This window comes from Lissotriton vulgaris, chromosome 7 (genome assembly GCF_964263255.1).
Source record: "Lissotriton vulgaris chromosome 7, aLisVul1.2, whole genome shotgun sequence".
Classification (NCBI taxonomy): Eukaryota; Metazoa; Chordata; class Amphibia; order Caudata; family Salamandridae; genus Lissotriton; species Lissotriton vulgaris.
Window position 1 is genome coordinate 1,627,821,960 of NC_141695.1, and position 25,582 is coordinate 1,627,847,541.

At 44.9% G+C, this 25,582-nt stretch overlaps 1 protein-coding gene across 1 annotated transcript in view; it reads left to right on the top strand.

Moving 5' to 3' along the window:
* The first annotated feature begins 9,687 nt into the window (after nt 1-9,687).
* Nucleotides 9,688-25,582, top strand: part of LOC147706148 (uncharacterized) — a 64,944-nt gene continuing 49,049 nt past the window's right edge. Inside the window, exon 1 of the mRNA XM_086929042.1 lies at nt 9,688-9,736. Within this exon, the coding sequence (XP_086785168.1) occupies nt 9,718-9,736 (19 nt within the window). The 5' untranslated portion in view covers nt 9,688-9,717. The remainder of the gene's footprint in view (nt 9,737-25,582) is intronic.

Sequence of the window (25,582 nt, forward strand, 5' to 3'; positions counted from 1 at the left end):
ATTCAATGCTGAAGCTCCGCCCCAGTTTCGCCCTTCCACACCTGTCTTGCTGCCTGCAGGGCTTAACAGACACTGCCTATGGCTGCCTAATGTCCTGAGCTGCCACAACCGACAACAGCATATACTCGGGGAAGCAACCGCAACACTCCGCTGGGACTGAGGGAGCTATGGTGGCCCTGGCTTCCTCAGCAGGGGCCCGCCTGAGTGCTGCCATGCAGCAGCCCCACCAACTTCCATTGCCATTTCTGTAGCCTACCAATGTCACATAGAGCTTAGACCATGCTGGACTGCAATAGTACCAACAGCACCGGGCGCTGCTGCACGATCAGCTGAGGGCCACCACTGAGTCCCCTTTATTCTTGCACCTCCTCTCCCGTCCTGGAACTGCTATCCACGGGCGGTATATGCTGCCAGAGCTAGGCAGAACCTGTAACTCATTGACTGGATGAAGGGTCTGGCACCCCAGAGTGAGGTACTTTGGGGGTCCTGGATGCGGTCATCCCTCTAGGACTTGACCGTCACCACCCACATGGTGATATTCTTGTTGGGTCCCAGGCTCCTCACTGACTGGACATCTCATCACCGATGGCATCCTACTGCCCCAACATCGGGACCAGAGGCCCACTCTGCTTGAGAGATTTACTTGGGTGTCCACCTTTCTGCTCATATGCTTTGCCACACTTGTGACACCAAAGGCCTGGGTTCTCAGGGCCAGGGAACTACTTGTATGTGTGGGGCATCTTATATGTGAGTTGAGTGGCACATCCATGTGGACTGTCCTCCACTCATTTCCTCGAGCCGTTGCCCGCACATGGCACTTGGGTAGGACCCTCACCACATAATTACCCCTCTTTAGGTTTTGTGACTGAATAGTGGAAGACAATCACCATGGCTCCCCCATTGAGCTGCATTCCAACTATCGCCAATCTGTCCACGTCCTAGCATAAGTGGTTGCGCACCCTTGAGAAGATCCCTGACACTTGGGATTTGTTGGTCCCGCCCCTGTATCGTTCAGGCCTCCTCGCCTTGGAAAATTCTAGTTACTGGGTTGATCCTACCCAGAATGACTGGGTGAAAGAATCACACTAACTGAAGAGGTATGTGTAGTTGCAACAAAGGTATATGTCACTTTGAAGCCTCATTTTTCCAGATAACTACTGTTCTCGGAAGCAGTCAGCAGACTTAGGCCACCTGCGTGAACGACACCTCTGTGGCAACAACCTGAACACCTTATGGAGACGTTACTCAAGGATATATCCACCATAGGAGCCACAGTCACCACTATGAACACCAAACTCATTGACTTCACATCTGGGATAATGTCTATGAGACTAATACTCACTCATGCCTGGACAAGGTGGGTCAACGCCTTGACACTTTGTAAACCCAATACAACCGTCTTCTGGACTGGGGCAGAGAAAATATATTCCTTTGTTATCAGATGACAGATCTGGAAGACAGGGTGCAGAGAGATAACTTCTGCATCTGTGGGGTCCTAAAGGGTGCAGAACAGAATAACATGCCCAGATTCTTCACATTGATGCTAACAAAACTACTCAACCTGCACCTGGCAGAGCCACTGGAATTTCAAACGGTTCATAGATTTAGGTCATCCAGCACAACCCAGTCGAATACCAAGACCGATCATAGCATGTGTGCTAAGCTATCAACACACCCAAATAATGCTACTTGCAGCTGGAAGAGCAACAGAAGTGTTGCTTTTTAAGGGGCACAGCATCTCCTTCTCTGCATACTATACTACAGACACCAATGCTAAATGGAGAAGATTGTTTGCCCTCCACCCCTAGCTACAACAAAAAGACTTCAATTAAAAAAGACTTCACACATGGTCTTTTAGACCTGGCTCATGTGCAATTGACCACAGATGCCAGGACAGATGAGTTCTCCAATCTTGGAGACCTAGAGTAGTTTGTAGACACTCTTACTGACCCCTCCATGGGCATCATGTCCCATGGGACTGTGACCCACACCCCTATGACTGACCCCCATTTGGCACGGAAATCCCCTGGATACCAACCCAGACCCCAGAGACTTGGTGGTGCCACAAGATGAGAATCCGACAGGGCGGGTCTGCATCAAGTGTTGCAAGTGCTACATAAAGAAAGAGACAGAGCCAAGTTAAAGCTCCCCTGGAAGCCAGGAAATGTGGAATGTGTGGACGGCACACCGAAAGTCTAGTCTGGCACACCAGACATTCACCACAGACAACTATGTACCACATCTCAACACCAATTCTAGTGCTTATCGCTTTTCAAAGAGACTTCTGTGGTATGGACATTTCCTCTGGAGCTGCTCTATTGTTACAGTTTGCTTGGAACCTTCTGTATTCACCTCCAAAGCCTTCCGCCCTGGTCGTGTGGGAGGGCACCTTGCTCTCACCATTGCTCTTACCCACCGGGAAGCCCATCTGCTCATACCTACATGGCTGGAGATAGCTCAGATCTGCAAGATCTGGAGAAGGGCAGGTCTTTCCCCGCAGTGATTACCTCCCTCATCTGTCTGCCATGGGCACTGCCTGTTGCCTGGACCTTGACGCCAGAAAGATGATTGTGCTGGGCCCTATACCCTGGGATCACCTCTAACCCCCCCTTCGCTAACTTCACATCTTCCTCTGTTTCCCACCTTGCCCTGCGGGTTTGCTAGGGTGGCCTCCTCTTGGAATCCAAAGATGACTTGGCCAAGAGACTGTCATTTGCCCTGGACATGGAGAAAGCCTTTGACCAGGTGGGGTCGCAGTATCTCTTTCATGTCATGTCCCACATGGGCTTGGGGAACAGTTCTTGGGTAAATATCATCTTTTGTGTGAAGGCCTTACTGCAAAGGTTATTTGAAGAGACATGCTCTCTGCTCCTTTGGGATAGGCCATGGTACACTAGTTTTTCTTTTGAAATTGGAGCCCCTTTAAGCAGCAATATGCCACCGGGGGAGGTGTAGGACATATCCACTGCGATTAGAGAATTCAAGGCCGTCTCTAAAGCAGCTGGCATTCTGTTCCTTTGTCCTACCCCAAATCCTCAATTGTGACAGTAATTTCTATCATTGATAAAGTTTCTAGGCTATTGGGTTACGAGATTCACTGGACAAAGTGTAAGGTGCTTACCAATCCAGGTTCACTACTATAGCTAGTATACAGGGTCATGGTATGCATTGGGTCCCGCAGAGACTTCCATACCTTGGGATGGGGTCACCAAGGCCCCAAAATTAGCCAGGGAGGAGCCCGCACAGCCCCCTACCCTAATAAAAAGAAATCTAAAGAAAACTCGGGCCAAGCAAAGGGTCCCTGCCGCCAAAATCGGCCACGTGACCCTCCTCCACTAATAAAAATGAATTTTAAAAAAAAGGCTGGCCCTGGGGGAAGTCTTCGGAGGCCCCGCCCCTATCTCAACCACTGGGTGAAGGGCCTCCTGGCAAGTAATTGGATGGGTATGAAGTCCCCTTGGCTGCTGAGGGTCCTTGGGGGCCAACAACCCATTCTACTACCTCTAGTAAGTCCCCCAAAGCAGTACTACTAAGAGCCCAACTGTAATGCTGGGGCCTCTACCTTGGGGTCCCCTCTACCCCCTTCTTTAACTTCACATCTTCCTCTGTTTCTCCTCTTGCCCTGGAAGAAACAAAGGTGACAGGGATGCTATAGTTTAGAAATAGAATTATAAAAACATTTGAAATCTACTGAAAAAACTAAAGGTTATAGGGACATTATTGGCTCAGAAATCACTCACGCAAAACCAGTGAAATTCATCAGTTATAGTTACCTGAGCTAACTATAACTTATGCCCCCACAATGCACTGCTTATGATCTCACATATTACATCCCTCATGACATGGTCAGGGACCTCACTGATGACATCACTGACGACATCTCAAATGACACTGATGACATCATCCTGTGACTGTGTTTTATAAATGTGTTTTGAGACTTAAAGATACATCATAAGTAAAATTACTCTTCTTTCTGTACTAGTGTTTAGTCATACTACTTCTAACATATCTATTCTGAGTGGTTGTGTGACTATTTGTATTTGTATTAGTGTGTGAGTGGATGTCTTTGTGGCTGTATGCGTGTGTGTGCTGTAGCATTTCCATTACTTAAGACAATAGTAGCCCAAAACTGTAGCAGATACCTATATAAAAAGAGCAATTAAATAGCACTGTGAAAAGCTATATGTGAAACTGCTCATGTATGCATGGGGCACTCATCAAGTTAAAGGTGTTGCTCTTTTCATTACAATGGTAACTTGCCACACTGGCACTGATGACTATGTGTCCCCTCCTAGAACTGGATCATATTCTTCTTAATCGAGGATGACTTTCTTTTTTGAGTCATTAGTGTCCACTCACTATCTCCTCTTACTGTCTTGATGTTTACATTCTGTTAAAAAAACCTCTGTCCTCAGACCATGTACATTATAAATTGTCTGATCCTTCCCTATGAAAGGGAACTCTGCACAGTGAAGCACACACCACCTACCTCATTAATATTAAAATGGCAGAGTTGGCTGGGGCCCTTATTCATCATTGTAACTTATGCTAGTAATGTCCCATTGTCCGAATTTTGCAATGTGTGAGCATTGTGACCTCTGATCCTCCTACAGACAGAAGTCATGGGCCCACCCAAAGTGGTAGGGATCAACAACAGTTGTACAGAGTTCCCCAAAATGAGCCAACTAGGTGACTACATCTAACCTCTCTCTCGTGGAGTGTGACAGAAAAAGTGAATGGGGTGAACCCTTATCGGAATTGAAGGATACCTCACAAAAGTCAACGGTTGGACGACTTTTGTCATCCCACCCGATGATTGTCCAGTGTCATCATTGGTTTCCTGCTCCTACGACAGGCTGGCGGTGCAATGCCCGTCGGGCAGCACAGAGTGCTGCACTTTGGCGGAGTTCTTTTATTCTTTGCCAAAGGGTGCGTGAGTGTGAGGGGCCTAAAAGTGCAATAGTGAGCGTGAGTGCAGTTTTGTTAAAAAAAGTCAGTAGAGTCCATTATACACAGTTTTAATAGCATGGCTCACTGCTTTATTAAAAGAAAATTGAGGGGTATTAAGGCGTGACAGGTAAGGTAATCAAGCCTTATACAACCCTCAGTTAAAGTGCGGTCGACATGTTTCTTGCCTCTAAGGCAATTCATCAGGACCAAAAGTGCTCATATAATTGCTAACGATCCCTCAGTGATAGGAGGAATCGAGTATACAACCTGAATTGTGTTGTCAGAACAGCCCTTCAATCGGGGCCCTCCCTGGGACCGCAGTCCCCGGTTGGAGATTCCACCAGCTGACCTCGTGGGGCCAGAACTATAAATATTTCACCTTATTACTTTCTGGCATCAGGCATCTAGTCACCTACCCCACCCACGTTGGTGTGTTCACAGGACAGCCCAAAGTGGTCCATTGTGAATGAAACACCAGTGGGAGCATGCAGGTGTCTGCAGAGGGCAGAGTGAGCTCTCAGAAATTGACATCTTAGGCCTGGTGAATAGCTACCGACTGCACTCTGCAACTGAACACCATTTCTGCTTTGCAACCGCGAGAGTGATCAAAAAGCATTTGTGTATAACCTCATCTTGAGCCACAGTGAGGCGCAAATGGCCTATTGCACCCCTTTCTATCTTAACGACAAATGCAAATCTCTCATACACTGTTTAGGTATTGGCTAGACAGCGCATGTGCTGTCTCTTCGAGACATGGGGCAGATTTATGTTAACTGGCACATCCCCAGGGATGCGCCAGTTAATTAATGTTCGCCACAGTGCGCCACAGCTCCGCCACCCATGGTCCGCCGCATTTACAATGAGGCGCACCATGGTGCAAAAACGGCACAGATGTGTGACGCATCTGTGCCGGAAAGGTGGCGCATTGCTGGAGTTGCGTCGCAAGCGCGACGCAGCTCCAGCAAGGTTAGGGGGTGCCCCATCTTCACAATGCTGCGTCAAGACCTACGCCTGCTTCAATTCATGTTGGGTTCTATAATTTATTGTCCTGTACACAATATAGCATTCAGAATCATTAGTGTTACAGGCAATGGGGCAAGCATTGAATAAGACGTACCCCCGCAGCTTTTTCTGAGTCTAATGTAACTTTTGAAAAACTGTTGTTTATTGTTTTGACACAATTTACTCACTGTGTACAATGTATTTGCACTTGTTGTTGATTTGTTCACGATAATTTACATAATTTTGGTTTATATATCGTTTGTTTCGCTTTATCCCTTGCAAAAATCTCTCTTTGTGTGTTCAATGTCAAGTTGACTATGTATTTTTCTCTTGCCACAAACGTATGAATTATTTATGAGTTTTGATAAATAACTGACATAAATCAATTGTCGGAGTTGACTAACAGTGTGGTTTACTCTTTGATTACATTAATGTTACAACTATGTGTATAGAGGCATAGGTAAATTTTCTTCTTTTGCATATGCTTCAAGCAAGAGCAGGGTTTTGACTCAGCATTGGCCTGAAAGTGACTGAGTGAAATCTCATAGATTTCACTCAGCCACTTTCAGGAGGCGTTCCTGCGCAGGAAGGCCCCCCCCTGCGCAGGAACGCCTCCTTATGGCGCAGGGCTTTACAACGTGACGCATCTCCTAGATGCGTCACGTTGTAAATATGGCGCATTGTTTGCGCCGCCGTTGCATCAAATAAAGTGACGCAATTGTGGCGCAAAGAGGTGCAAGGCAATCATAAATCTGCCCCATGTTGTTTACAATCAGTGGACTTGCAGCCCTCCCATAGCTTACCATTTGTTCCTTCCACGTCGCTCTTGTATCCTTCGTTCCTGTGTGTGATGTCATGCATGCATTGTGCCTCTATTTGTGTTTGGCCCTCCCCTGGAGCATGGATTTAGGAGGACTTGTGTCCAACCACGTTTTTGGAGCTACTTTATTTGTGTTTAAGCACTCCATATGAGTGCTTGTGTTTTCAGTTGCTATTTCCCCTCCCACCCGCACCCCCATTTGTGCTCCTTCTTTTACCCTCCCACCTGCCCCCATCCCTTGTACTCTTTCTCCCTCTCAAGCCTGGTTGCATTCACTTTAATGCAGAGAGGATGTGGTATATTGGAAAGAGTTGTAGATTTTGGAGCTGGGGAACCAGGTTCGAGTTTTGGCATTGGCTCTATATCCTGTGACTCTGGGAAAATCACTAATCTCCCCGTGTCTACAAAAAATGAGTGTGTCCTTGTGTAATGTAACTGGTGCTCATAAAAAGTGCTCCAGTACCCCAAGTTGAGTTGGCTTCATATTTAAAAAAAAACTATAAATCCCCACTTCAAATCCTGTGGAATTCAAAAAGCTGCTCATCCTTTCAAAGTCAACCATACGAACACTGCATCTTTCTGAGGTTGGTAAAATAAGTACCACATCTGCGCTTAAAAAATGATGGATGTAGCCCGCCTTTGTTACTAAAGTTTATCGTAAAGAGTGCATTGTGGGATAGGGGACGTGAATAGTCGGGCCAGTGACATTCTAGACCGGTTTTTCAAATTGCATCAATTTGCATTTTGACTAACGAGCGGCAAGTTCCTTTTTTGTTCCACCAGTAGCGGTCAGTGGTGGGAGTGCTGCCGGGCGGTGAGTGGTGGGGAGGGGCAGGGTGGCGGGTAGTAAACTACGGAATACTGCCAAATACAGGTAAGCAAAGATATTAATAAATAAAACAAATTTCGTTGCACGTACTGCATCGAATATGGCGATGCAGTGCGCACAACGAAATTCGTTTCATTTATTTATATGTTTACTTACCTGTATTTGGCCGTATTCCGTAGTTTACTACACCCCACCCTGCCCCACCCCTGCCCCAAGTCACCGCCGGGCAGGTACTCCCACCACCGCCCGCTACTGTCAAAGGAGACAGTGCAGCAGATGGCTCTCCCTAAATAAACAACTGAAACAGAGACCATTGCAAACCTAAATTCCACTACTGGGTCATTTGTGCATTGATGCTGACAAAAGATTCTGTTTCCCGATGTTTGGGCTTTGTCCTGGAAACAGCAAAAGACACACCATGTGTGGGAAGGGACTGCAGCTGACCAACTACCACTTGGCTTCTGAATCCACCTGTGGCAACTATAGCACCAAATGAATGTGGCCCCTCGGCTGCGGTTTGAATCATGAAATACAGCAATACTCAGGGTTCAGTGGGCCCCTCAGACCTCAGTGGCCCAGTACCACTGCAACTGCTGTGCCAATGGAGACTACGCCCCTGTGTGGTACCTCTGATTTTTGATGGAATCTTGGTTGTGAATTGGATAAAAGATGTCTAGTGGACCAGAAAAGGAACTTGCCGCTGGTTAATTAAAATGCAAATTGACACAGTTTGAAAAACCCTTAAAAATGAATGTCTCTGCAAAGTAGTTGGTGCTCGTGTAAAGTACTCCAATACCTCCAGGAGACGCTCCCGCTTTATAAAACTGGAGAAAAAAACCTGTTACATTATACCAGGACACATTTATTTTAGGTCTCGGCTAGACAGTGCATGCTGTGTCTCTTCACCCCAGTGCTGAGTTCATTGTCCCTCTCCTACTGCCACACAGAAAAAGCGCTATGACGTGGCCAGTGACTCCGGGCCCGATTCACAGAACTAATCTGAGGCAAAATCCTACTTTTGGTTAAATTTACCACTTTTGGTTAAATTTACTACTTTTGGTATTCACTGAAGCCATCTAATAGTAGTAAACTAACTTTACTATTACTAAATGCCTTCTGTGAATACCAAAAGTAAATACCAAAAGTAGTAAGTTTAACCAAAAGTAGTAAGTGCATTCTGTGAATACCAAAAGTAGTAAGTGCCTTCTGTGAATACTAAAAGTAGTAAGTGCCTTCTGTGAATACCAAAAGTAGTAAGTGCCTTCTGTGAATACTAAAAGTAGTAAGTGCATTCTGTGAATACCAAAAGTAGTAAGTGCCTTCTGTGAATACTAAAAGTAGTAAGTGCATTCTGTGAATACCAAAGGTAGTAAGTGCATTCTGTGAATACCAAAGGTAGTAAGTGCCTTCTGTGAATACTAAAAGTAGTAAGTTTAGGATTTAGTCTCAGATTCGTTCTGTGAATCGGGCCCTCCGTGATTTACAGCCACGCTGAACAGCAGGTGTGCTGCTAGACAACATGGCTAAAAGACATTCACATTGACAATGCCAATAGCGCTTGCATTGCTGAGAACTAATGGCTTTGCTAATGCTTGTTTCATTCCTAGTTGATTTCACACCCGATTATGGATCGAAAAAAGCTTTGAACATCCAGTGATTCACTTGGTACCAAATGAATGTATCCCAACATGGCCTATATGCAGCTCTACATGCTATATGTACCTCGGTAAACAATAGAAACAAATAGTTCATAAATAGGGCATTTCCTATGAAGTGTGCAAATTTCTGGCCCATGATGAACTGTGTCTCTAACAGCCCCAAACGAATGCAAATCGAATTAAATGTCTGTGTCTTTCTTCAGTGAACGGTAAGATTGCATAAACTATGACAGCCCCTATATTTATTTAATTGAGTGAGTGACACTCCAAATGTGCTCGATTGAATCCCCTAGATTTTAACATTTCACAATTTAATTCTCTGACAATTTTGAGCACTGGTAATGTTGGTGAGCATTTCGTGAACAAAGGGAGGTTTCATTTCCTGTCTGAAACAAAGCAACATTTCACTTTCATTTCTGTCAGAAAAATCAAACGACTATGTTAGCGTGCAGACGGACATGGAGACACTCTTCTTCGGTGAGTAGTGATGACAATGATTAGTTTTTTATAGTGAGCTTCATACCGCACTTTTGCCGCTTCTAAGCGCTGTGAATACATATGCTACTAATCTCCGAGTTATGGTATTGACATTGGTGACCTCGAAAGGACTGTGTGTGTTTTTTATGATGTAATTATGTAGCGCGCATTCTCTCATTCGTAGGACATCGCAGCGCTATGGCAATACATTCAGCGCTCTGGTGATAGCACTCATCCTAGTCTAATCCATGGACAGCAGTGTTGTGGCTCACCAAAAATAGCCTTTGGTATCCTTCTCCTTCATGCAACCCCTGGCATCCTCGTTTTTTCTGACAGTCAATAAAAATTTCCCTCTGGAGCTAGGAAAATGTGAACATTTTTTAAATTGTGACAGGTTTGGCAAGAGACAGCTTGATCTGTGTCCATGGGCGTCCGCAGAAATTTTTCCAGGGGGGGGGGGCAACATTTTTACTTCATCACCATACTCCGACATGATTGAGCACAAGTATTAAATGAACAAATAAAGACATCTAATAAGACAAAGAGCTTAAATAAACAAAGAAACCCATGGGGTGGGAGAAAAATCATGTGAGGCTTCACAGCAGATTACCTGGCAACCACAATGAAACAGGAAAAAACAAACAAGCATTGGCATAGCCAATAGGTCTCGCCTTTGGGACCTTATAAGTGTTTAGCCATACAACACTTGAAGTTGTTGCACCAAGGATATTGTACTAGACAACTAAACACTTATAAGGTCCCAAAGGGGAGACCTATTGGCTATGTCAATGCTGTTTTGTTTTTTAAATGACAAGCAGTGCTATATGGCTCCAGCTGCCTCTTAGTCCACCACATCCCACGTAGATGCTGCAGCCATCTTTGAATGGTTTTAAAGCCAATTCAAAAGCAGTCACCAGTGTATGTTAATCCCTATCTCAACTGTGAGACTGCTCTCCTACTTCCCAATTTTATTAAATACAAATGATGTAAAAAGAACACCCCTTTCTGAGCTGCACGGCTCATCCTACCCACGTTTCATGCACAGATTTGAAATACTGATGGTTTGGGCTTCCCGAAATTCAACTGGTTGAGAGGTAGAGAGGTGTAGAGAGGTAGAGAGAGGTGTAGAGAGGTAGAGAGACAGAGGTAGAGAGGAGTAGAGAGAGAGGTAGAGAGAGAGAGGTAGAGAGAGAGAGGTAGAGAGGTAGAAAGAGGTAGAAAGAGGTAGAGGTAGAGGTAGCGATAGAGAGAGAGGTAGAGAGAGAGGTAGAGGTGTAAAGGTAGAGAGAGAGGTATAGAGATAGAGGGAGAGGTAGAGAGAGAGAGAAAGAGAGAGAGAGGTAGAGGGAGAGAGGTAGAGGTAGAGAGGTAGAGGTAGAGAGAGAGTGGGAGAGGAAGATAGGGTGAGAGAGGTAAAGAGATAAAGAGGTAGAGAGAGAGGTAGAGAGAGAGGAGAGAGAGAGAGGTAGAGAGAGAGGGGTAGAGAGGGATAGAGAGAGAGAGGTAGGGGTAGGGAGAGAGAGAGAGGTAGAGAGAGAGGTAGAGGTAGAGAGGTAGCGAGAGAAAGAGGGATAGAGGGTGAGAGAGGTAGAGAGAGAGAGAGAGAGTTAGAGAGAGACATACAGGTAGAGCGAGAGAGAGTGGTAGAGAGTGAGAGAGAGATAGAGAGAGAGAGAGAGGTAGAGTAATAGAGGTAGAGAGAGAGGTAGAGAGAGAGAGGTAGAGAGAGAGGTAGAGGTAGAGGTAGAAAGAGAGTGGTAGAGGAAGAGGTAGAAAGGGAGAGAGAGAGAGGTAGAGAGAGGTAGAGAGGGAGAGGAAGAGGGAGAGGAGGAGAGAGAGGTAGAGAGAGAAGTAGAGAGGGGTAGAGAGGTACAGAGAGGGTCAGAGAGAGCGGTAGAGAGAGAGGTAGAGAGAGAGGTAGAGGTAGAGGTAGGGAGAGAGAGAGAGGTAGAGAGAGAGGTAGAGAGAGAGGTAGAGAGAGGTAGAGGTAGAGAGAGAGAGGGGTAGAGTGAGAGAGAGGTAGAGAGAGGTAGAGAGAGAGGTAGAGAGGTAGAGGTCGAGAGAGAGAGAGAGAGTGGTAAAGAGAGAGAGAGAGGTAGAGAGAGATAGGTAGAGAGAAGTAGAGAGAGAGGTAGAGGTAGGGAGAGAGGTAGAGGTAGGGAGAGAGAGGTAGAGCGAGAGGTAGAGAGAGAGATAGAGGTAGAGAGGTAAAGAGAGAGGTTGAGAGAGAGGTAGAGAGAGAGGTGGAGGGAGGGAGAGAGAGAGAGAGGTAGAGAGAGAGAGGTAGAGGTAGAGAGAGAGAGAGGTAGAGAGAGAGAGGTAGAGAGAGAGGTAGAGGTAGAGAGAGAGAGAGAGAGGTAGAGAGAGAGAGAGGTGGAGAGAGAGAGGTAGAGAGAGGGAGGTAGAGAGAGAGGTAGAGAGAGAGAGAGATAGAGAGGGAGAGGTAGAGAGAGAGGTAGAGAGAGAGAGGTAGAGGTAGAGAGAGAGGTAGAGAGAGACAGAGGTAGAGAGAGAGAGAGTGATAGCGAGAGGTAGAGAGGTGTAGAGAGAGGTGTAGAGAGGTAGGTAGAGGTAAAGGTAAAGAGAGACATAGAGAGAGAGACGTAGAGAGAGAGGTAGAGAGAGGTAGAGAGAGGGAGGTAGAGAGAGAGAGAGGGAGGTAGAGAGAGAGAGGTAGAGAGAGAGGTAGAGGTAGAGAGGTAGTGGTAGAGAGGTAGAGAGAGAGAGAGAGGTGGAGAGAGAGAGGTAGAGAGAGAGAGGTAGAGAGAGAGAGGTAGAGAGAGAGGTAGAGAGAGAGAGAGAGAGAGAGAGATAGAGAGGTAGAGAGAGAGAGGTAGGGAGAGAGAGGTAGAGAGAGACAGAGGTAGAGAGAGACAGAGGTAGAGAGAGAGAGATAGCGAGAGGTAGAGAGGTGTAGAGAGAGGTATAGAGAGAGAGGTAGAGGTAAAGAGAGACATAGAGAGAGAGACATAGAGAGAGAGGTAGAGAGAGGTAGAGAGAGGTAGAGCGGTAGAGAGAGAGGTAGCGAGAGAGAGGTAGAGAGAAAGGTAGAGAGAGAGAGGTAGAGAGAGAGAAGTAGAGAGGTAGATTGGAGATCCTAGAATTTCCAGAGCATTAAAGGCACTACTCATTTGTAACGTCATTCCTTTCACTGCACATCCTGCTTTATCTAAATAACTAGGGCCCTCAAATACAAAAGGATGTTGTGGTCATAAAGCTTACAATTTGCAGCATCACAGTGGTTGCTACTGCAAAACCCCTTTTTAGAGTTGTGTATAACCTTCATGATTGACAAAAGGGGTTTTGCATCTTACTTCATATTGGAATTTGGAGGGGCAGTGGAAAGGGTGCTATCTTCAAATTGGAATTTACAACGACATATATCAATGGTTTTCAAACGCAATGGCAGTCGCAAACCGTTGATCGGATACCAACACTGAGCTGCAGTTGGTACATGATTCAGAAAAGAAAAGTTGTCCCTGTGGGACAGCTTTCCCTTCGTGAATCATGGCAGGCGACAGTGAGTACAGACAGTGGTCCAGGGGCTACACTCGATGCTGCAATGAACATGAGGGACTGCCCCTTTGGAGCTCAAGGCGTAAACTCTTTAATCCATCTCATATGCAGACCCTTCTGTAATACTAGTGCTTATGGTGCAAAAAACAGGCATATTGTGTGTGATGCAGACACTACTGTTCAGTTTTAACTCTTTTTCAGCTGTCAACAAAATATTTGAATTCATATTTTCGTTTCCATTGTTAACTGTTTTTTAATATATCCATTATTTTAGTTTAGAAATAATGGATATATTAAAAAAGGTATAACAACAGTTAACAATGGAAACCAAAATATGAATTAAAATATTTTGTTGACAACTGAAAAAGAGTTAAAACTGATTATTACCATGGAAAAGAAATTGATGAAACTTTAATGTTCGCTGAAAAGTGCACACATCCTTCGGAACAGAAGTGTCTGCACCACACACGATATGGTATACGAAAGGGCACCTAAAGAGTAGGTACCGCGTACCAGGATGTAGTAGCACCAACAAAAGAAAAGAATAATGCTTGAGTATGAATAAATCACCAGTGCACAGAAGGACTTCCCAATTGATCTCGCAAAAAACAGGCAGCATCTCTGGGTGAATTGTGTAATTTGGTGCTGGCGTTAATGAGGCTTTGATGGTTTTCACCCCTTCCTAGGGCCCCTGGCTGCAGCTCCACTCTTCCTTAGCTTGAAAAATGTGCCCCCCTCCCCGAAACTTGACTCTAGGTGCGCCTCTGCTTCAAGCTGTGGGAGTAGCCAGGCCCGGACCTTCTCTCTTGCCCATCAGCAGCAGTTTTCCCGCTCCTCAAGCAGGACCGTCATTGCAAGCGCTTTCTCACGCTTTTAAAATTGACGGCCCTGCAGACAAACACCACTGTGGGGGCTGTCAATAGTGACGGACCGGTGTTCCAGGGCGGGGCAAGTGCCCCCCCCCTTTGCCCTCCCCTGCGGACGCCCATGTCTGTGTCCCAGAGCTGATACAACAGCTATCCATACAGCAGTCTGAATATCGACGTTATAGAACATTGAAAGGTGAAATTGGATAGATTTTCTATACCTAACTCCAAATATACGTAATTTACTGTTTGATCTGTCTGTCTATCTATCTATCTATCTATCTATCTATCTATCTATCTATCTATCTATCTATCTATCTATCTATCTATCTATCTATCTATCTATCTATCTATCTATCTATCTATCTATCTATCTATCTATCCATATATATGAACTTTTTTTTTTACTTGGCTATAACTTTGGCGTCCTTTGACCAAATCTATATGAAATATTCCCCCCAAAAAGGGGGCCATCATTTACATTGAATGCGATAGAACGCATTCCATTAGAACGCATTCGTTACAACGACCGCATTGTTACATCGCAAACCATTACAATGCAAATCGTTACAACGACTTTCTGTAGGGGGTAGAAGGTGTTGGATTTAAAATTCAACACCTTCCCTACTGTTGCACCGACTTGAGTTGGAATAGTAATTTATACTATTCCAACATCCAGCACCCCCTACACCAAGTCGTTGTAACAACTTGCATTGTAATGGTATGCAATGCAACAACAAGGTCGTTGTAAGAACCCCGCTGTAATGGAATGCGTTGTATAGCATTCAATGTAACATCACATATTCCCCAAAAAGTGTAAAGGTAGGTTCTGTGTGTCATGGAAAGTGTGGGGGTGATCTGTGCAATGGGGGCCGAGAAATTGGGGGTGAACTAAGGGTGCATTTGTAAAGTTAATTCCCTATAGCCACTGCTACAGCCGGAAACGCTGAACGGACTTAAGCCAAATTTGCCAGGGAGGTAGATGTTGGTTCAAGGAAGTGCCTTTTGCTTACTTTGTGTAAATCCGTTCAGTAGTTGTTGAGAAATTTAAGTTGAAAATTATAGTGATATCTCTGGCCGGGAAGCCGTGCAGGGATATGCACTGCTCTGATTGGATGCTAACACTTCCTGGTTGAACGTTTGCAGCAATCTTGGGATTCGGCTTCACCGAGTCCTCCCAAAATACATGAAAATAAAGAAAAGGGGCAGAGTAGAAATACCCTGGCCCCCAAGCCATGGTCATGGAGTCCGCGAGACCCCGCCACGGCATAAAAGCATTTAAAAAACAAAATTCCTGCGAAATCAAGATATTCGCAATTTTGCAGCAAAATAAAAAAGCATGCTTTGGCTCCTGCACTTGCTTTTAAATAAATCCCAGGTGGGCCAGGTAGTAAATATAGGAGTGGGCACACTGGGCCTCACTCCTAGGGCTTATCAAATCCCCGGGGACCGTCACCTCCCCGGGGCACTTTTCATGATTAATTAGGGTGGGTCTAGTGGACTTGCCTGCAGCCCTAGGCACAGCCACTTCCCAGGGCTATTTCCAATTATGTTAGGGGGCCTCGCTGCCCCCGATGCCCCAGGGGCCCCCACCTCCCAGAGGCTAATTAAAACAATATGGGAGGGCTTCGTGGACCTCCTTGCCCCGGGGACCACCACCTTCCCAGGGCTAATTTCAATAATATGGGGAGCCGTGTGGACCCCTCCCACCCTGGGGACCGCCAACTCACTGGGGCTAAAATAAATACCAAAGCGCAGGGGGGCAAATTTGAATAAAGGAGGGGGGCCTGGCCGCCCCTCTCCAGGAGCCCTACATGGCCCTGGGGGCCACCAACCTTCAGGGCCGGCTCCAGCAATGTCCCAGAATGCCCACCCCAGGACATTGCAGTTTGCTATAGCATTGCGGGAGCCCTACTCCCACCATGCCATAGCAAACAGTGCGCTCCACTTTGAACAAGGGAGAGCATTTTACTCTTGCTTGCTCAAAGTGGAGAACACTATGTTTTTACACCCAGGGATCTTCAGGTCAGTAGTGCAGTGGTTTTCCTGAGAGGTTTTTGGAGGCCATGTCCCCTTTCTCCACCACTTTGCAAACGCGGCTCCGGTGCACTACTGGTTGGGGGATGAAGTCCACTTTACTCCTGAGAGCCCTTGGGGGCCAAGAAGTCCTCCTGCTACCTCCTGTAAGTCCTACACAGTGGAATTCATGAGAGCTGGTCGTAGGCCCCTTCCCCTTTCTTTCCCACTCTTTAAACACAACTACGACATTGAAAACCATAGAAATTCACTGAAAAAAAACCCAAAGGTTACAGGGACGTTATAGTTAGGAATTAGCATTAAAAACCTTAAGAAATCATTAAAAAAACAAAGGTTACAGAGACGTTATAGTTCAGTTGACATTTCACTCATACCAAACCAGAGAAATTCAGCAGGTATAGTTAGCTGAAGCTGAAGCTGAGCTAACTATAACTTGAGGCCACCCAATGTACTTTATGACCTCACATATTGCATCACACATTACATGGTCAGTGACATCACTGATGACAACACTGATGACATCTCAAATGACATCACTGATGACATCATCCACACAATCTCTGACATACCCAGTCACACCCTAATATAACCTTTCATACACCCACACCACCTTCCACACTAGCATTCTCAAAACCATTGACACACCCATACCTGTGCTTTCACACCCACTCACTAATTCATAGGACTACACACACACATCCATCAGTCACCCATACAGCCACACATACACCAACTCACTCATTAATACAGCCACTGATATATCCACTCATATAGACACTCACACACATTGTCAGTCACCCATAGAGCTACTCACACACCTACTCACCCATAAAGCCAATCACACAGTCACATACTCACCTATACACACACACACTCACCTATACAGCCACTCATAGCCACCTCACTGACCAATACAGCCACTAATATATCCACTCATACACCCATACAACCACTCACTCACTGTCAGTCACCCATTAAGCTACTCGCACACCTAGTCACTCAACCATAGAAACAAATACACAGCTACCTACTCACATATACAGTTATACACTCACTCACTCACTCACTTCTTCATACAGATACTAACAAATATTTAATCACCTATACAGCCATTGACACAAGCACATACTCACTCATACGCCCACTCGTGCAATCACTCAGTCACCCATAGAGTAACTCATATACTCCCAACACTCACCTACACTGCCTTTCACCTATGCTGTTACTCACCCATATTCCACTGACACATCCATTCACTCACCGCCACAGCCATACACACACTTAGTCACCCATGCAGCCGCTCACAGATGGGCTCACTAACCCATACATCCACTGACTCATCCACTGACTCATCCATGCAGGTAATCATACACACCCTCACCCACAGACACTCATACAGGTACTCAGACTACCAATTAATCAACCAATAGCCACTCAAATACCCACTCACCAACCCATACAGCCACTTAGACACCAACTGACAGATTAATACAGAAATTCACATAACCTAGTCAAAGATTCACTGAGATACCCAATGACTGACTTATACAGTAAGTCTCACACATACTGAATCATCCATACAGGCACTCATACACCCACTGATTCACCAATACACCCTGGTGTGTGTGTATATATATATATATATACATATATATATATATATATATACATATATATATGTATATACTAGCAGCACGTCCCGACGTTGTCCGGATATAAATTGCTGCCTGCCAGTAGTATATTGTTTTGTAGGATTTCGTTTTGATAGCATTTCTTATCTGTGACAGGCCTGTGAAACGCTCCGATTCACAGTGCACTGCTGATGCACTTAAGAGTGTGCGTTCAGTAGTGTGTAAACTCGAGTTTCCCTACTTTATTTTTCCTTGCAATATTATATAGCGTGAACTCGAAAACATGGCATGAGCACAATTTACATTACAGAAGAACACATTCATTTGTGGTAGGCACGGGGAGACAAAGCGATTTGCCTGGAATCACAGGATGTTGAGCTGATGCCGAGATTCAAACGTAGCTCCCCAGCTCTAAAGTTCGCAATTCTAGAACTTGTGGCGGGAGGTGTGTCTAAAGGTGTATGTCGGTGCTGGCCATCAATGAGAGAGACCTGTGCGTTTTTTAAATGGGTGGTGAAAAAATATGAGTATGTTGCTGGAGATGTGGGCCGCCGTGCCACCAATGTACTTACCGGGGGAGGGTAAACACCCATTATTCCGCAACTTCCTTTCCGCATACCATCACTCTGCATACTTTCATTACGAAAGTACCATGACTCCACAATGCCATTATAACGCACACCATTACATTTTATATGCTTTTACCAGAGAGACCTGTGCATTTTTCAATGGGTGGTGAAAAAATATGAGTATGTTGCTGGAGATGTGGGCCGCCGTGCCACCAATGTACCTACCGGGGGAGGGTAAACACCCATTATTCCGCAACTTTCTTTCCGCATACCATCACTCCGCATACTTTCATTACGAAAGCACCATGACTCCGCAATGCCATTATAACGCGTGGCATTACATTTTATATGCTTTTACCATGCATACATTTACAACCAAATTCGTTGTAAATGCATGAATGGTAAAAGCATGTTTTTTAAAAATATTTGGATAAGGTAAGTATGGGTATAGGGGTATATGTGTGGGGTACTGAGATATATGTTTTGGGGTGTTTGGGTATTTTAAGGGTTCAGATATAGTTTTGGGTTATGGGGTACAGGTGTAGTTTTAGGGTTTAGGGATAGGTATGGGTTTTGGGGTACAGGGGTATTTTTAGGGTTCAGGGCTAGGTTTGGGTTTTGGGGTATAGGGGTATTTTTAGGGTTCAGTGGTAGGTTTGGGTTTTGGGGTACAGTGGTATTTTAGGGTTCAGGGCTAGGTTTGGGTTTTGGGGTACAGGGGTATTTTTAGGGTTCAAGGGTAGGTTTGGGTTATGAGGTACAGGGGTATTTATAGGGTTCAGGGCCAGGTTTGGGTTTTGGGGTATATTTAGGGTTTAGGGATAGGTTTGGGTTTTGGGGTACAGGGTATATTTATAGGGTTAAGGTGGGTTAGTGTTTAAGGGTGTTGGGGTATTTTAAGGAGTAAGGGTGGGTTATGATTATGAGGTGCAGGGGTATTTAAAGGGAGCAGGGTGGGATTAGCACACAATATGAGACATGGCATGAAGGGCGGAACGTACCACACGCCCGAGCGTTGGTCACGTCCCCAGCACACGCCCACAGCACAACGCAGGCATGCTCACAAGGGACTACTTTGCTGGCACGGTTCTTTTACCTTTTAAATGTATATGGTGGGCATCTGCAAAGCCTATGTCCTTCTGCTTCAACTGCCCTTTCCAACGCTGTATTGGGTGTTGTGATTGGTGCTGTGGTTCCTGATATTACCCGCCTCAAAGGTTTGGGCTCTCTCTTTATTATATTAGTATGGATATATATATATATATACTAGCAGCCCGTCCCGACGTCCGGGAGCAATTAGGCTTCAGGGCCCCCGCCCGCCCCGACGTTGTCCGTGGGTCCCCCGGAGCCTTCCTCCATATATTGCAGTATTATACCTCTATGCTTACTTTGTACGCTTTTGTAACCTGCACACGTCACTTTTTCCTCCTGTAATGCAGTATTATACCTCTATGTTTACTTTGTACGCTTTTGTAACATGCACACACAACTTTTTCCTCCTGTAATGCAGTATTATACCTCTATGTTTACTTTGTACGCTTTTGTAACATGCACACACAACTTTTTCCTCCTGTAATGCACCGTTTGGCTCACTTTTGTAATGCTTCGTTTGCTTCCTCTTGCTCACGATGTACGCTTTTGTAACCTGCACACGTAACTTTTTCCTCCTGTAATGCACCGTTTGGCTCACTTTTGTAATGCTCAGTTTGCTTCCTCTTGCTCACAATTGTCATTTTTGCTTCATTTTTCAGCCGCTCACCGCTCCTAAATAAATAAATAAATAAATAAATAACCTACCTCATCTGCCACTCACCGCTCCTCCCCACCTGTCCCCCGCTCCTCACCGCCTGTTCGCCGCTCCTCACCGCATGTCCGCAGCTCCTCACCGCTTCTCCCTGCGCCATGTCTGCCGGTCCTCCTCGCGCTCCTGGACGCCGTTCCTCCCTGCGCTCCTCACGTCAGCACGCACGTCGTGGCCGGCGCTTCTTCCAAGGGACTACTTTTTTTCAGTACATTTTTTAAATAACGTATATTTATTACGTTTATATAGCCTATGTCCATCTGCACACCCTCACTATTACAACAATGTATCGGGTGTGTGGATTGGCGCTGTGGTTTCTCGAGTTTACCCGCTTCAAAGGTTCAAAGTTCTTCCTTTATAATAGTAGTATATATATATATATATATATATATATATTACCTACTGGCGGTCGCCAGTAGGTAGTTATAGTTAGGATTTTTTTTAATGTTAAATCTCAAAATTCTATTTGGAATAACTTTGACGCTGGTTGACGAATCTGCCTGAAAATTTCCTCAAAATGGCCTCGTCGAGCTCCGGTCCTTCCCTGAAAGTTTGGGGGGGATGTGTCAAGCGGGGGCCGAGATAAAAGGGGGGTCCCAAAACGCGTTTTCCCCATGTTAATTTCCATAGGGCGGTCGACCTCACTTTTAGCCCGAACGGCTGAATGGATTTACACCAAATTTGGCAAAATTGTAGGGACTGGTAGCCCGATGTGCCTTTGCTATGTCTCAAGATATGTGCTCCAGTGAATTTTGAGTAATTTAGGTTAAAAAAAATATATATATCTATAAGCGCGCCCCGGTACGCGCTCCGGGGAGCGCCCCGGGCGCGCCACGCGACTTGCGCACAGAAAGCTGATTGGCTCTCGGGTGTCTGTAAACATTCCAAACAGTCCGGAGCGGCCGCCATCTTGTGTCTCGGTAGGATCGAGACACAAGAGGTGGCAAAAACAAAGGGGGAAATGACCATAAGGGGGCAGGGGTAGACCCCCCTGACCCTCTAGGTTTGATGTGGGGGTCATAAAAGGGCCCCACGGGGCATAAAATGATTATTTTTTTTTCGATTTTCACGGGGGAGCGCCCGGTACGCGCACCGGGGAGCGGACCGGGGAGCGGACCGGGGAGCGTACCATGGGGGAAAAAAGAAAGACAGTTTTTAAAAAATGTAGCATTTTCATATAAATTGGAGGTAGTTCTGAAAAGAACTGTTTTTTTTTTCTTTTTGTTGTTTTATATTTTTTTTGTTTTTTGGAACATTTTTTTCCTGGGGGGATTTTCAGAACAATTTTATATTTTTTTTGTAGCTTTTCTGGGGTGAAACAAAAGACAGGGAATTGCAAACAGCTCAACTGGAGCAAAAAAATAGAAAAAAATTAAAGTTGCTTGCTGCAGTGATGGTTGTCTGCAGCTCGATTAAGTAAAGTGATGCTCTGCTCACCATATGATATTGTTTTGTTGCAATATATGCAAACAAATTTCAATTTTGAAAACTTGGTTAGGACATTAGGGACCATCTCCCTAGCCTCTGCACCCGATGGAGTGGGTTGGTTGGAGGTGCTTGAAGTAGAAGGATGGGGGAGGGTTCTTGGTCAGTTCCCTGACTTCTGCTCTTGAATAATTGTTTGGGTGCTTCCTCTGCATATGCCTTATCATAGTGTGGTTCCCAAACGAATATTTCTTGTTTGGGTTATCTCTTGACAGTTCTTGGTCACAGATGAGGCAAGTCACCTTTGCTGCATTTACTTTTTTGGCACCCCTTGGCATCTTGAAAAACTCCCAAATAAAATGTTCCTTGGGTCTGTATGGGGGATTGTCCTCAGGCAGATATTGCCTCTCCTCCTGCTCCTCTTCGTCCTCCTCTTCTTCATGACCACCAAAGAGGTCTTGTGGTGGTCCTTGTGGTGGTGGTGGAGGTGGTGGTGGTGCAGATGCACCTGCAGCTGCTACTAGTGAAGCCATTTCTCACAGAATGCAGGTCTTCTTCACTCAAACAACAAAGTGAAAATGAGGAAAAAAGGTGGGGTCTTTCATCATTTGGAAAACAAAACTGTTGTGAACCAATCAACAGTGTTATTTTCAGGTCACATGACCCGACGCGCTTACGCTACGCGCCCCGGGGCGCGTCCCGGGGCGAGCCCAGGGGCACGTTGCGTAAGCGCGTCGAATGCTTCCGGGTGCGTTTACGCCGTGCGTATCACGTGGACGTGGCTACGCGATACGTCACGATCATGTTTTCGTTTGCGACATTGGCGCTAACGGGACGCTTCCCGGTTCGCGCACCGGGGCGCTTCAAACGAGTACGCTCTCCGGGGCGCTCACCGAGGCGCGCACCGGGAGCGCTCCAAGGCAAAAGAATAATAAAAAATAAATAAATAAATTTAAAAAAAAATGGGAAAAAATGTAGGGACTGGTAGCCCGATGTGCCTTTGCTCTACTCAAGTGTTTTTTACGAAAATTAACTTTGAAAAAAATATATATTGTGCTACATTGGGCTATATATATGTTAGAGCCCAAATGTAGCCCAAATGTAGCCCAATGTAGTCCAATGTAGCCCAAAGATGGCCACCAGAGACAAAAAAAAACAAATGTAGCCCAAATATCAGCCATATGTAGCCCAACTATAGCCCAATGATAGAATGTACCAGAGTGTTCTAAAGAACAACTAGTGCGTTAACAGTCTTACTTATAAAGTGAGTCTTATAGTTAGGAATTAGCATTTAAAAAACCTATGAAATTCACTGAAAAAACCATAGGTTTCACACCAGTTATAGTTAGGAATTAGCATTTAAAAAACCTATTAAATTCACTGAAAACACCATAGGTTTCACACCAGTTATAGTTACCTGGAAATTTTACTGACATAAAACCATTGAAATTCCCACGTTATAGTTAGTTGGACTCACTATAACTTGCGCGTGTAATGCACTGCTGATGACATCACATATTACATCACTCATGACATGGTCAGTGACATCACTCATGACATCACTGATGACACCATCCTTGTGACAGAGTAACAGACCTCCTTTCAGTGTAATGTAACCCTTGAAACACATAGTCAAAAAAAGAAACTAAAACTTTCGAAAAAAAAGAGATATCCATACCAGTTACAACCAATTCAGTATTATCACCATCTATATACACATCCACTCCTTCATCAATAGTTCTATATAGTCACTCATACATATACTCACTCATCATATGTAGTGATACACCTGTACATCCTGTTACACACCGACAGTCATCAAAAAGTTACTCACACACATACTCACACATGCAAATAAACTATTGAACATCCATTTATTTACATATACAGCTATACACACACTACCACCTTACTTCTAAGGAAACTTACACATACTTACTCTCTTAAACAATCACTTATAGAAACACATACTTATTTAAACAAGAACTCTTTCCATCTCTCACTCTCACATATACTCACTTATATACATCAATACTCACATATACTACATTAGAACAAATGTAGTTAATGATAAAGATACTAGTGTGACAGCCATTCACTCACTAACACACACATATACACACTCATCCACCCATACAGTCCTGCACATATGCTGTCTTCAAAACTCATACAAACAGTGAGTCAGTCACCAACCCATGCAGCCAATTATACACAAAATGAAACACTGATACAAACATTTAAATATTTAAACAATACTCGCTAATATATGATACACATATACTAAGATACACTTAATTAGCCAGTTAACCAATCAATTTTTTTTTTAAAAACATCCATTAAGACACTTATTTAAACATGTATTCTTCCATCGACCTTTACATATACATATATAAAACATATTTATTTTTCAGAAAGACACACATTCACTGGATGGTGGTATCAGTGATGTCATGAGTGATGTCACTGACCATGTCATGAGTGATATAATATGTGATGTCATCAGCAGTGCATTACACGCGCAAGTTATAGTGAGTCCAACTAACTATAACGTGGGAATTTCAATGGTTTTATGTCAGTAAAATTTCCAGGTAACTATAACTGGTGTGAAACGTATGGTTTTTTCAGTGAATTTAATAGGTTTTTTAAATGCTAATTCCTAACTATAACTGGTGTGAAACCTATGGGTTTTTCAGTGAATATATATATATATATATATATAGATATATATGACAAGAGATATGCAGTTCCTATGGAGAATGGCCGGGAGGCAAGAGGGTGAAGGGCAAGGGGGCCAAGAGCGTGTCAGGAGGCTACAGGTAAGCGAAGGAAGGAGGGGAGGGGATAGCTCCTATAAGGAACAAGGGCCCTCACACTCCCCGAGAGGTGTCATTCTGTATCATAGGGCAGCTCCTCATTGGTCTGGCCCTGCAATTCCCCAACAAGCCCTGCAGGGGGCCTCTTTGCCATAGATCCTTTGTGTTGTTTGCCAACAGGCCCCAGAAGGTGGGGTATGGGAGCGAATGTGTGATGAGTAGATTGGGAGTGAGAGTGTGTCTAAAAATAGCTATGAGTGTCAAAAAACCTTTATTCACTGGATACTGATGCTATGATTAAAACCGACTACGGGAGTTGTGGCTGGCAAGAAGAATTAAACCTGCTGCAGCTCAAGGTAAAAGGTGAAGTGTGAAAGTGGTCAATTGGTCGAAATATTTCATGCCTGAGTTCTCCAAAAGCATGAGTGGCATTTCATCAGGACCTTGTGGGGGGGGGCCCTCATCTACTCTAAAATAGGGGGAACGCTCAAGTAAGTGTACTAGAAGGTACCGTGCCTGCAATCAGGATTTATTATGAAATCCGGGATGCAAGTAGGAGGTGGATGTAATAAAACCTTCTACCTTCTGGAAATACCTGGAGGGGGAAAGAAAGGGGTACAAAACAAGGCTAAGTAATCACAGCATAACGTAACGTAATGGAGGAGCCTGTGAACCAGCACATGAAAATGTGTGGAGAGCAATCGCTGCAATATAAACATCAAGTTATTGGTGACATGATGTCAAAGGTGTCATACCAAACCTGTGGTAAAGATAAGAAACATGCTGACATAAATAACGGCGATCATGCGTAGCCTAAGTCGGGTACATGTTCCCGTCCTGTACTTGGATCTCTAGGATCAGTCTTTGGAGGACAGTAGAGCACTACCGCTACAACAGTGTCCCCTGGTCGATCTGTCTAAAATGGGAAAGAAACAGCAGACTCACCTAGAAGGGGATATGGAGTTACCCCAACCTGGACGTCCAAGATGCTCACAGCACTGGTGAGGGCAAACAACCTATTGTGTGAAGGCACAATGGTAAGCGGAAGAGAGGTGGGCTGTAGTAAACAGTTGCGCAAGAGTCAAAAGGGTGAGGGTATGTGGCGGAATGTGGGGGACCCAGCAGGGTTAGGGTACGAGGGTAGTATTCAAAGGTCATATTGAGAAAGGAGTAAAACCGTAGTGGTCA